Source organism: Metarhizium acridum (assembly GCF_019434415.1).
Source record: "Metarhizium acridum strain ARSEF 324 chromosome Unknown scaffold_72, whole genome shotgun sequence".
Classification (NCBI taxonomy): Eukaryota; Fungi; Ascomycota; class Sordariomycetes; order Hypocreales; family Clavicipitaceae; genus Metarhizium; species Metarhizium acridum.
Genome location: NW_027094019.1, coordinates 794,087 through 806,550, shown reverse-complemented (window position 1 = coordinate 806,550; position 12,464 = coordinate 794,087). Strand labels below are relative to the sequence as shown.

Below are 12,464 nucleotides of genomic sequence, written 5' to 3'. Positions count from 1 at the left end.
TTTGCACTTGTACACATTCTTCTGCGCCGTGGCTGATTTTGTCCACATCTCAACTTGCCTTTATGGTCGAATTTCATTGGCACTTGGGTCAAGTCACCAATCACGGCGACCAGGGGCCGTCTTCTAAATAGAGGTTGGTGTTTAACACCTCCTACCAAATTCGCATCATCAACGATTTCCCTCTATACCGACCAAGGTCTCTCTTCTGCAGTGTGTTCGCATTATTTTGCTCCCAGCTCATACCGAACAAAACCATTGCCGCTATCCTATAGTTCGCTCGGAGTTGCAATTCACTTTGGCTCTGCTGTCTTGTCTGCTAGGTTTCAGGTGTCCCAAAGGCATCAAGGCTTCTTACGGATCTCCGCAGAGAACGTGGCAAAAGTGCTGGAAGCGCAGTTATAACGACTGTGGGAGGCAGACAGTTTGTCTAACGGGATCCGGCTTAAGCTTTGAACCTGAAGAGAAGAGAATAGCTATCGGTTCTTCCAGGCGAATTCTCACACTTCAATTTTACGTACTGAGCAAAACGAATGTGTCTTGCTGCTTTCTGTCATTTTGATCGAGTATCTAATATACCGCTTGCATCAATACCAGTTGCGTCTAGCTCTGAGAAGTGTTCCCCCTGCTCGCTTGTCACCACGATCACTTGTTTGAATCTGCGCGGCAGGAGTCCCCGCGGTGCGCTGGTCGTGGGCTGGGAGTTGTTCGGAAACTTGAGTTGCTGGTATCGGGACTGTTTGGGTGAGAACTCCCAGCCGGTCCTAATTTTATTCGACCAATCTGGCGCAATCATCAACTGCTCTGCCTCTACAGGCACCAATAGCCCAAGACAGCCCCGGTTCTGCGACTAGCGATTCAACATTTGGGACCACTCCAAACTCTCCTCGCACACCGTCTACTCCCTCTTGGAGAAATAAGACTTTGCCAGTGCCGCCAAAACTTCAAGATTTTACCCAAAAAGCAGCGACAGATAGGAGAGAAAATCAATGTGCCGGTCTTCGGGACCAAGGACAGTTAGGGATTCAGGTCTCGATGTCCCAGAGAGACACTTCGACTCGACCTACATCTCGTCGAACTTCCACGTCTCCAACTACACCGGCAGAGATAGGGACCGGCCCTTTTGGACAATCTGTTGGTAGCAATGACGCAGCCAATGATGCCATAAAGCTGCTACCCAAAGAAAACTCCGGTCGAAATCAACAGGTACCGCCCAAGTCTTTAGGCATGCTGAATATATTGAATCCATCAGATCCACGACCAAAGGACTCACGCATGGCTCGTGACTCCTCTGCGCAAATTGGACAGCAGTCTGCAAGCGCGTATTCATCTTGGACGCATGGTTTTTCGCGACAGCCAGGTTCCGGCCACTCAGCGTCTGCATCATATCCAGGAATTCCTGTCGGGAACGCCAATTTGGTGCCTGGACCCGAACGGCAATCACCAACTGTAGGGTACCCATTCCCCAATGTGAATGAGCCTAGGAAAGCTCTCAGTCCGAAAGTACCACGGTCTTCGAGTCTGAGCCAGAGTAGTGGTCCGCCCCGCGAGTTTGATCGCAGACAACACGGATACGTTCCTTCAGTATCGCCAGCCAAACGTCCATATGAAGTCGACTCGGCAGACGAGCCTAGGCAGCTCCCTAGCTTCCATCAGACTCCTAGAATTGCCCAAACTGGGCCACAAGTCCCTATTCCACCAACCCGATCCCTCTCACAGCCGATGAATAGAGCTACTGAGTCATCTCGCATTCAGGGACAACCAGGTCCGGCCCACGACATTCAAGCACCGACTTCTCACGCTCAGTTCCAGCTGGGGCAACCTCAAGGGCAGACACCCAGCGTGAGCCAGCCGCCCGAGGGTTCTCCTTGGACAGAGGTTATGCGCCGATCTGCCGGGTCGGGGAGCATGGAGGGACAGCAAGCCTATATGACACTGCCGGGCAGCGATATCCCTATACCTGTTCAAGTAGACTACTCGCAAGCCTCGAGGAAAGCGGACGAGAAACGACAGCGTAATGCGAAAGCGTCAACTAGACACCGCCGGAAGAAAAAGACAATGCAAGAAGAAAATGTGAGGCAATTACAGGAACTGAAGGATGAGCGACAGCAAATGTCCGAAGAGATGGATTACTTGAGACGTCAACGTGATTTTTACCGAGAGGAGAGGAATCGATTACGAGATATTGTATCTCGAACGCCCGGCATTCATCAGCATGCAGCCGGACCCCGAAGCCCAACTCCCACCAGGAGTATCGGCTCACACACAGATCACAGCCCTGTACCGCAGCACCTCATACCAACACCAACACAGGGTTATTCGAGCGATCCTGCCTCTATGGATCGAGCAGCGCAGCGACCAAAGATAGAAGAGCGAGCAGACTTTGCCGGGCCTGGGCCTGGCATGACTCCGGTCGGGTTGGCACCGCCTCATGGTCATCTTTACAACATCCCGCCTCGTCCTGCATCGGCTGCGTCGTCGGGAAGTGGTGATAGACTGCCACCTCTAAGAGCCATGGAAGGGCCCTCTCCAACGGTTCAACATATCGGGTCTGGACAAGCACACGAACAAGACCCTAGAACAGGCCAATGGCGCCCGGTGCCTCCACGGCAGGTTCAAACAGGTTGGGCAACTGTCCCGAGAAAGCTGGGTGATAGTCAAACTCACCCTTGGTGAATCAGGGAGCGCTGGGTTGCATCCCGAGCTCATTAGAACTACGTCTACGAGAGCTGAATATGAAGGAAACGGTGTTCTAAAGACGACACGACTACTAGCGGCTCAAAGCCAACTCCTCCTGGACGAAAATGCACAGCATCCTGGAATTTATGCACTTTTTTACCCTTTTAGGTCCACACGACTCTTCTTGCGGACAATGAGGATACATGTTTAGCTGGGCAACCGGCACGTTTGTATTTTGGCAATCGGAGTCTGCGTTCAGTTGAATATGTTTCTATCTTTGTTCTGATTTGGTGTCTGTTTGGGGACCTTTGCAGACACCCTGGAGATAGTCACAAGAGACGAATCAGCGCCGGAAGGAGTACGGAGATGTCTCCGGCCTGCGCTTGTTGGACTTTTAGCTGCGAACTTACTGGATGGTTATGGCTCGACTCTATAGTACTAACCAGACAACAGTAATAGCTTCCACAATTGTATAGCAAGGCCGGCATCACGCACCCAATTGAGCAATACGGACCAATAGGCAGTGCGGTTGCGAGTTGGAGGAAGTCTGAACAACCAAACGTTTATGAAAGCATCGATACTCCTCTTCCATATTTTGTCATGTTTAATTCATTTATTCACTCCCTCTCCTTCCTCTTTCTTTTCTTTATTTCTTTATTCTTTGTTTTGGTGCTTACATCCTACGAAATACCCGTCGTTGAAGCGACTGATGGGAAGAGCGCGCATGTACAAGAGATACCCAAGCAATTACAGATCATCAGGAACCCGGATTCTGGTAACAGAAAGTTGAGAAGCTGCAGAGCTGCGGTGTTTGGAGGCGTTTTTTTATTTATCTAGTTAAAAGGATTGTATGTGTATGCCGACGTAGAGCAGAGCATATTTTGACTCTTGTTGAACTTGAAGCAGTATGATTATAGATGTAGTCGATTAGCTAGCAGGAAAACAGAATGGACATCACATTTACACATTTGGCTTAATTTGCATGCATATTCATCACCAGCTGACGTTTGAAACCATGAACGATCCCCACATTTCCAATGTAACCGGTAGGCCGTCGACCACGTGCATCCTGCACCAGTGCCACCTCCTTCCTATACGTAGTACTACGTGCGAAGTTACAACCTGAGCTTGCTTCCACCGCAAGATCGACATTTACCGTGCTTCACATGCCACTGCCGGGGTAATCACATACCCATTGACTGTGCTGGAAGCCGGTAACGGAGGAGACTGGGAACTGGGAAGCTCCCACAAGGTCATACCTCAGCAGGTGAGTATGTGTACAAGGACAGTTGCTCACCAGGCCTGTCTTGGCAGCCGATTGACCAGGTCTGCCCAGGTTCTAGACAGGTGCGAAACGGCCTACGGCGAGTTCGTTGGCAGGCCTACACGACACGCTCTTCCGATATTGAAGCAGAGCTGACTGCGCCGAATGGCAAATCATGGTCGCAGCCGCTGGGTCTATTTATCGGCAATGGGTTTAGGGACTCGGCAAAGGGGAAACGAATCACCTCGTTCCATCCATAGTACGTCTATTTACATTTGCCTCTCCAGATGACCTCCCCGCTCACGGCTCCCACAGTACAGAGACGGAGATTTGCCAAGTGGTAGCTGCAACTCCTCAGGATGTCCATGCAGCCGTCGCGTCTCGTCTCGCCTTAAAGAACCCATCCTGGAAGTTATTAGGGGCACAGAGCGCGGCCACCTAATGAACAAGTTGGCCGATTTAGTTGATCAGCACCGCGAAACTCTTGCGGTTATCGATACCCTTGACAATGGAAAACCTTATTCGGTTTCCCTAGGCTAGCAGGTGCGGCGCTAGCATTACACAAAGACGTGAATAAGATTGCATTCACGGGTAGCACTGCCACGGGCAAACATGTTATGCGTATGGCATCTACAACCATGAAGGCCGTTACGCTGGAGACTGGCGGCAAGCTACCGCTAATCGTGTTTGATGATGCCAATCTGGATCAAGCGGTGCGTTGGGCCCATGAGGGCATCATGGCAAATCAGGGACCTGTATGCACAGCAACCTCTAGTTTATTGGTGCCGGACGGAATTCACGACAGATTTGTCGAGGAATTTACCGACTATACGAGCAAAACATCCATGTTAGGTGATCCCTTCGAGGCCACAACCTACCAAGGACCACAAGTCAGCGCTGCGCAGCGAGATCGCGTTTTGTCTTATATCAGAACTGCTCAGACTGAGAATGTAAACATTAAACATCCATGCAGGGCTATCCAGAACTTCCTGGAACGGGGTTTTTTGTCCCACCCACTATTTTTACTGATGTCAACACGGCAGCAACTGTTTTCAAGGAAGAAATCTTTGGACCCTGTGCTGCGGTAGCACAATTCAAGACTGAGCAGGAGGCACTCGATATTGCCAACTCGACGCAGTACGGGCTTGCTGGGGCTGTGTTCACGCGGGACATGGCCCGTTCACATCGTGTGGCGAGAGAATCAGAAGCTGGCATGGTCTGGATTAATAGTAGTAGTGATTTCGACTTGAGGGGTCCTTTTGGCGGCGTTGAAGAGTGTGGGATAGGAAGAGAGTTGGGCGAGGATGGGTTGAGGGGGTATTATAGTGTGAAGGCGGTGCATGTAAACTTGACGGAGAGTTGAAGGCTGAACCATAATCAATTGACATTGAAACAAAGGTTTGATGTCAATAAGTACCTCGTCAAAAACACGTCATCAAGTGAGTCATCTAGAAGGTTCAAACTAGAAGCTAGCTTGCAAACCTACTGGCTACGACCTTTCTATTCAATTGAAAGATGGCCTTTTTCGATGCCTTCCGATTTAGATGGATGGATTCAGTCAAGAACCTAGCTGCCAATCGTGGCAAGCGAGTGCAAGCTTCGATAAAAGCGGGTCCTACCCAAACGTCGTGGCCCTGCGGCATCCATCAATGTATTACGTTGACCTATTGCAGCCAGCTCAAGTCACATCTCCAAGGAAACTGATCCGAACATCTGGCCTTGAGCCGCCCAACTTCAGCTCCGAATCCTCAATCAACCTACAGCCACCTTGTCGCATTCATGGCTTTCGCCATCCTATAGAGCGAATAATAACCACACTCCGACAAACAATTGTCTTTCCACCCTTACCATCCGCAGCTCCAAGGCCGCTCAGCTCAACTCCCGAGTCCGGGCCTATTGCCAGTCATGGCTCCCCCGTTTCCAGGTGCAAACACCGAGGTTGATTACCCGATCTACTCAATCGACTTTGATCCTGAGGATGCGAATAGATTAGTTGTTGGTGGTGGAGGTGGTGCCGGGTGTTCTGGTGTCGGCAACAAGATTGTATGTGGTTTTACGACAGATTGCCGTCTCCCAAGTCGCTGTGGACTGGGAGCGCTTTTCGAGCCACGACTTTCACGAGCAAACATTCCAACAAATTCTTGGCTAACACTGTCTGTCATTCATCTTAGACCGTCTTTGATGTCTCTCACCAAGACGAGATCCGAGCAGCGGGCGAAATCGAGCTATCTCGCGACGAAGACAGCGTCATGTCTATCGCCGTCGGCCCCCACAAGGGCAAAACTACATACGTCTACGCAGGCATCAACTCCTCTCCAGAAGAAATTGCTAAAGGCATAAATCAGCACTTGCGCCTCTTCTCTGTCGATCCTTCCAAAGCAAGGCCACTGGCTGCCATGACAAGCAACCCCTCGAAGCCCAGAGTCTTCCCCGAGGCCAAAATCGCCGAAGTTTCCCGTACAGCGCTCTTTGCGAACCCGGATGCCAACGCATATCAGCGTTTGTTGCGTGTCTCGGGATCCATTGGCGCCGCAGCATCTGCTCTGGGGAAAGAACCTCAAATAGCCGTGTTTGAGACGACTACGCCGAACCCGAAAATACGCGGAGTGCTAGAGCTAACTAAGGAAGCCGAGGCCGTAGATATTATTCAGACAGGAGATGATGAGTTCCAGCTGGCCTATGTTGACCGTTACGAGCTTTACATTGTCAACATCGGAAGCAAGAGGAATAGCAAGCCCCAGATGGTGTTTTCTATGCCGGACGACCATGGGGAGCGACCGCAATTCAGATCCATTCGGTACTTGACCCCAGAGTTTATTCTTGCGGTTTCCAATTTGCCCAAGAAGAATACCGGCGCGCTAATTCAGGGACTGCGGTTGCCTTCACCCGGCCACGAGAAGGCTAGATTGGCTGCCACGGCGAAGATATCGCGCAAAATGTCGGCGATAGCTTTGGCTGTGACCAACTTGTCGTTGCCAGCGTCGCCCACGGCCCCGGTAGGCAACGCACAGTTTGTGGTGGCTGTTGCTGGCAACGATTCGTCAATTTCGCTATACACACTGGAACATCAAGTCTCACCGGCATTGAACCTGCTTCTCAACCTCTATCCTTTCTACACACTCAAGAACGTCCACGGCAGTGATAATGTCTCAGGTCTCGCGCTCTCAACTTTCATCACGCCCAAGGCGCATATCCGAGCACAATACGTTAAGCTGGCAAGCACGTCGCTGCAGAAAACCGTCGCCATCCAAAGCATCCCACTCAAGAAATTCGTTGACGTGCAAGCCCCTCGGAACAGGAAAGGTCCTCCTCGACCAACGCGCTACGTTGTTGCCATGCAGTCCCGCGCCCCATCCGCCCGGCCGCTTGTCATAACCCTCAGTATCATTGTGCTTATTCTCGCGATCGTTGCCCAGTCCGTAAAGGAGTTGTACGGCGCAGGCAAACCCGTCATCTTTGCACAACCGTTTTTGCCCTCGTGGCACGGAAGCCTCCGGCAGCCAAAAACGCAATCCTCGTATTCGTTTGAGAATGGGCTCATTTCAAGCTTGGTCGATGGTGACATGACCTTGGGATCCGGAGAGAAGTTTGTCCTACTCGAAGCTGACGAACCGGTCGTTGTTGAGGGTGATGGTGAGCAGGCACCCAAGAAGCTCCGAGTCAACGTGCACAACTCTGATGCCCACGGCTCGGCGAGAACTTGGGATCAGCTCCACGTGGATGAACAGGACGCGTGGAAGGAGAGGCTTCGTGATGCAGGTGCCTGGACGCAAGACATGGGTGAGAACGTGTTCAAAGGGATTTTGTTCGGGGAGTTGGCTGGTGTTGTTGGGCGGGTTGTGGCCGGCTAGATGCTGCATTGGTAATAGCCCCATGTCCTGTAGTACTGGGTGTTTTTCATACCGACTCTGTAGCGTATACATGAAGTCTGGGCACTATTTTGTACGTATTTGGGGGGTTGGGAAAGATGGCGCATGAAAGGGACGAATGAGATGAGGAGGAAAGGCTAACGATGAGCTACGAAGAATGGGTGTGTACAGTAGGTATATTGGTGCATGTATAATCGTGTGTTGTTATTCAATCAACGTTGTTTTAATCTTGATGCGTTTTTCTACCATTAAAGTTCAGATGGTCCCAATCGTGATGCTATCATAGGCGGCTATCAACATGCGTTGCTTCCTTGGTGTTGAACAAGTAAAGGAATTGCACATGTCGTCCCAGCCGTACGATTTCAGCAGCCAAGCATCATAACAAGCCATTTGCCAAATGAAGAGTCAAACTTCCATACCTGTGGCTGGCAGTGACGGCTACAGACTAGAGACCGCGCCTTGGAAGCCAGCTGAGCCCTGGGTTCAATGCTGTCGCATGCAAGCGCCTGGTGCTGTTGTCCTTGCTCGCTCCTGCCCAGAAGACCAGAAGACGGAGACCATGCCTGTCGACAAACTCCCCCTTCTCCAAGTGCCTGACAGCTGCCGCAGTTTTACAGATGTCATGATCATCTCGAAGAGAGCACTGGAGGTTTTCCGACGAAATCCACCCACCCCAAGATTCAGCGTTTCGTGCAGCACCGCCTCGCAGTCACCATGATGAAAGCCTTCAAGCTACCACGTTACACAACGACAATTACCAAGAAACTACGCCTCCTCTTCGGGATATTCCTGATTTCCATGTACGTTGTATGCACCCCTCTGCATGAGCTAGACGTCTCTAACGCAAAGCCAGTTGGTGGGTAGTTGTACCTCTTCGACAGCACAGCATACTGCCCGGCTTCCCACTTCATGTCCAAGATGCATGGACCAAGATCTCAGGTGTCCCAAAAGAAGTAGTCAGCCCATTCAATGCATCAAAACTAGCTCTCATGGTGGAATCAAGACCGCTGCCGCGTCTTGCACCGCTGATTCTACACATGATGGCAGTTGTACCTCCCGACTGGCGCTTTCTCTTCATCGGCTCATCAAAGAGTGTGTACAGCGTGGGGAAGTCCAAGGCTATTCAGTTCCATAAGAACTCTGGGAAACTGGAGCTGTTAAAGGTGCCGAAACCGTGGAAGCTGGAGAGTCCCGAGGACGAGTCGAGGTTACTAACTGATGCGCGGCTCTACTACGAAGTTCTTCGAGATGTGGAGTGGATTTTCAAGTTTGCGCATGACGGTATATTGTGTGCAAATTCAGCTGTCAGCTTGGACGAATGGCTTTCTTGGAGCTGGGCCGGTGCATTTCGGTATACTCTTTATCCCTTCCCTCCTTTTTTTTTCCGGGGTTTCATGATGGGTAATAACCAGTGAGGCATGTTCTAACGATGATAAGCAGGAAAGCCCATGGTGACAAGCTCTCTGACACGGGTGGTTTGTCGTTACGCCGAACTTCAGTGGTTCGACGTATCCTCAGCTTCCAGCGGCGGCAGAACAACTCTGAACCAGAGGACGCATGGTTCAGAAAACGCATTGCAGCTCTACCGGGAGAAAAGGTCGCGTCCAACTTCCATGGCATCATATCGGCAGAGCATGTCTTCCCTCATGAACCAATGGGATATCACGTTACAGAACGGAGTACATGGCCGGACCGTGGGGCACGCACGAACAAGAAGATGAAACAGATTCTTGAATACTGCCCCGAGTTAAGCATGATACTCAACATGAGTCTGGTTGAAGAACATGTTCCTGTCGATGCTGTTTGGGAACGAAAATGGCCGTCTGTGGGGGCAAAAACGAAACAAGATGGTATATATGTTGTCAAAGATGATAATGACAAAGTGAAAAGCAAGGGCTTGATCTATCCGCCTCAGCCGGCCCCCCTCCCGCTTCTACATTCATAGCAGAAAGGCATGGTGGGATGACTGTGACAAATTGACGGAATCTCCTTGCTTTTGTTTTTTTGAAGCACGACTGTGGACTCTTTTTCTAGGCAGATATGGTCTTGAAGGAAGATGTACAGTGGGAGGCAACATGTATTTAACTAGATGAGGTACCTGGCTGGTATATTAGTGTAAACATCTCGATGGACAAATATATTCCGCCAGACTGTAACATTGGGCCCATTGACGAGAATACACAACTCCAATTACAGGATGTCAGCGCGCGTATCTACTCTGCAGCCTGGCCAAATACTCATCCCCGTATAATTTATTCCTGGGCGTCTGAGCACAGAGTCATCAACACCACAGGGTCGCACACCGAACCCACCCAGATGGCAAACACGCACCGCAAAACACGTTTCACATTGGGGCCGCCGGCACCAAAAACCTGCGACATTGTTTCAAGATTTCTGGTTACGGGGGGGGGGTAGAGAAGAAGGGGGGTGAGGAAGCACGGGAAAATTGAAAAAAATTCGATTACGTTACAAGAAAAGGGGAACAATGATGCAGAGCCCTCTGTAAGCAAGAGTCACTCACACAAGATGAAAAAGTTCTGCGTAACGTCTGGTGCACCAGACTTTTTCTTTTTGTTGTTCAAAGGCGCGCCTCCCCCCGAATTCGGCAACTGCCGGGCCCAGCGGCCTGGTTCGAGTCCCGCCCATCTATCTGTAACATGACGGTGACTTGAGCTCCAAGGCCGGGAGCAGGCTGCTGGTGGCTGAGATGCTGGGGACGTGATCGACACGGGAGTGCCTTTCTGGGAGAGGGCTCTTCAGCGTATGTAACTGTAGGCTGCTCCTGGTTTGGCCGCCCAGATTTTTGAAGGAAGTTTGAATGAATTGTGTACATTGTACATTAACAAATGGCGCGAGAATAAATGGTTCGCATAATTCGAGTGCGAAGGAAACAAAAAAAAAAGAAAGGGTCGAAATGTGTTGGGCAAATCTGGGGGAGGCCGGACATGCCGCACAGAGTACAGAGTACACCAGACTTGACCTGTCTTGGTTGCACAACGGGCACGCGGGTACCCCGTACATGTCAGTCACATTGACTCTTTTGCTGGTGGCAGCGCCTCGTTTTCAGCTGCGCCGGGCTGACGGGTGCCATGGTTTTGGGGCCAATGGGTTGGCGGCGGAGGCGAGCCGGGCATTCATAACTAGGTACTTCCCCCGTTCCCTCCGGGCAGGCTGGAAAAGATTGGATCGACGGGAACACGGGAAAATCATTTGTTGCCTTTACTGCTCCTTTTGTGCTTTGACACGAGGTGCGTCGTGGGCGCGGGCGGGGATTTTGTACCACGAGTATGATCCCCTCACCCTTTATTGTCATTGTTTGCGACATGTCGAAATGACGACGTACCAGTTTGGGGCACCTCGCGAGGGCACGGAGGAAGCCAAGAGCCTGATTCAGGCACACGGTGCTGAGGTGGACAGGCTGCGTCAGGGGACAGGGTTGTTCCTTTCCTGTTGCGTCTCGAGGGCCGAGTTTAAGCACAATATGCTTCACGATATGCTTCGGTGACCTAGATGTGTCCCGCAAGGCATGTCTGGACACGACTCAAGTCACCAAAGGCCCGACAATATCGCGAGCATGTTCGCGTCCCAGCACATTGGCCCGGTAGAGTGCGGAGAAGTCTCAGGTTCCATGTTGTCTAGTGCCAACGGTTGAAATGATAATATATTAATTGCCCGCAAACCCGGTCGCGGTGTAGGGTAGCTGCTATAGGCGCAGGAACCTGCGTTGCGAGTGTGTTGAAATTGCTTTTGCCATCTCAAGTGCATGAGTGATTTACCGACCTTTCCCAAACTTTGGAAGCTTCCATGCATTGACCCCTTCTAGGCGATACCCGATGGATGCATCATACGTGGACATGAGGGTCTTGGAGAAAAAACCGCACGCTGCAGGCGAATATCTGTATAACTACATACAGCATGATGGCTCGCAGCGAATCTTTCCAGCCGTCAAGGAAAAATTATCAACTCCTGGTTGGAGGAGGCGGCCCCTGATCCCGTCATCCCTGACCTTGACCTTGCAAAAGTGGCCCAGGTGGCAGGCAGATGGACGATGGACGATGGAACCCCAACAGATGGCATTCTCCACTTTTGCCTCAAGTATGTACATCCCTTTGGGTGCTCGAAGGTGCCGATTTTGTAACGGCCCCACTGTTTTTGCAATACCCAGCAGGTATCTTTTTGGCAACAAGGTCAGCCACTAAACCTCCGAGCTGCGATAAGTGCGATGTAGCTCTTTGTAAATACGGAAATTACTAGTACTCATACCATCATATTAATTCTTAGGAAACTTATGTATCTTTCATATCAAGGGTTTTCATTGGCCGACATCCTTGCTCGGTACGCAAGTGGCACCTTCGAGCACCCAGAGGGATACATGCTCACTCAAGTACTTCGTAACCTCCTTTTGGATGCCCGCTTGCTTGGCTCCAGTTGGTGCACGGATGGCTGCCGGGCAAAGAAGCAAAGAAGGTCGGTGGTTTGCGTGCGCCTCAGAGTCCTCTCTGTACGGACAACCAGCTCGAACCCGTGCCAATGCAGAGAACCGAACAGAGCACATGATACGGAGTACGCCATTACAATCCCTTCTACACGGGTAGCACCCCGTGCCTGGAGTGAGAACCCGCCAAAAACCACCGGCAAGTCTGGACCGGTGAATC

At 51.1% G+C, this 12,464-nt stretch overlaps 4 protein-coding genes across 5 annotated transcripts; all 4 read left to right on the top strand.

The window, feature by feature from the left end:
- Positions 1–1,032: 1,032 nt before the first annotated feature.
- J3458_007018 (uncharacterized protein) lies at positions 1,033–2,673 on the top strand (the record flags this gene model as incomplete). The annotated part of the gene is made up of 1 exon (XM_007808564.2): positions 1,033–2,673. One exon carries the CDS (start codon positions 1,033–1,035, stop codon positions 2,671–2,673), a length of 1,641 nt encoding a protein of 546 aa, XP_007806755.2.
- A 2,234-nt stretch (positions 2,674–4,907) lies between these two features.
- On the top strand, positions 4,908–5,303 carry ALD2_3 (mitochondrial aldehyde dehydrogenase; the record flags this gene model as incomplete). Its single annotated transcript, XM_066119162.1, has 1 exon — positions 4,908–5,303. The coding sequence occupies one exon, from the start codon at positions 4,908–4,910 to the stop codon at positions 5,301–5,303; it is 396 nt and encodes a 131-aa protein (XP_065975798.1).
- Positions 5,304–5,622: 319 nt separating this feature from the next.
- On the top strand, positions 5,623–8,042 carry J3458_007016 (uncharacterized protein). Of its 2 annotated transcripts, XM_007808566.2 has the most exons (2): positions 5,623–5,983; positions 6,112–8,042. In XM_007808566.2, the coding sequence occupies exons 1-2, from the start codon at positions 5,846–5,848 to the stop codon at positions 7,789–7,791; spliced, it is 1,818 nt and encodes a 605-aa protein (XP_007806757.2). In that variant the 5' UTR covers positions 5,623–5,845; the 3' UTR covers positions 7,792–8,042. The 2 variants fall into 2 exon arrangements, with proteins under 2 accessions (XP_007806757.2, XP_065975797.1); XM_066119161.1 differs by having other exon boundaries at positions 5,623–8,041.
- A 481-nt stretch (positions 8,043–8,523) lies between these two features.
- Positions 8,524–9,754, top strand: J3458_007015 (uncharacterized protein; the record flags this gene model as incomplete). The annotated part of the gene is made up of 3 exons (XM_007808567.2): positions 8,524–8,609; positions 8,663–9,160; positions 9,250–9,754. The coding sequence occupies 3 exons, from the start codon at positions 8,524–8,526 to the stop codon at positions 9,752–9,754; spliced, it is 1,089 nt and encodes a 362-aa protein (XP_007806758.2).
- Between the last annotated feature and the right edge of the window lie 2,710 nt (positions 9,755–12,464).

Coding starts and splice junctions, on each gene's coding strand:
- J3458_007016 (XM_007808566.2), top strand. CDS start 5,846: ATGGCTCCCCCGTTTCCAGGTGCAAACACCGAGGTTGATTACCCGATC. Junction 5,984..6,111: donor CTGGTGTCGGCAACAAGATT/GTATGTGGTTTT, acceptor CATTCATCTTAG/ACCGTCTTTGATGTCTCTCA.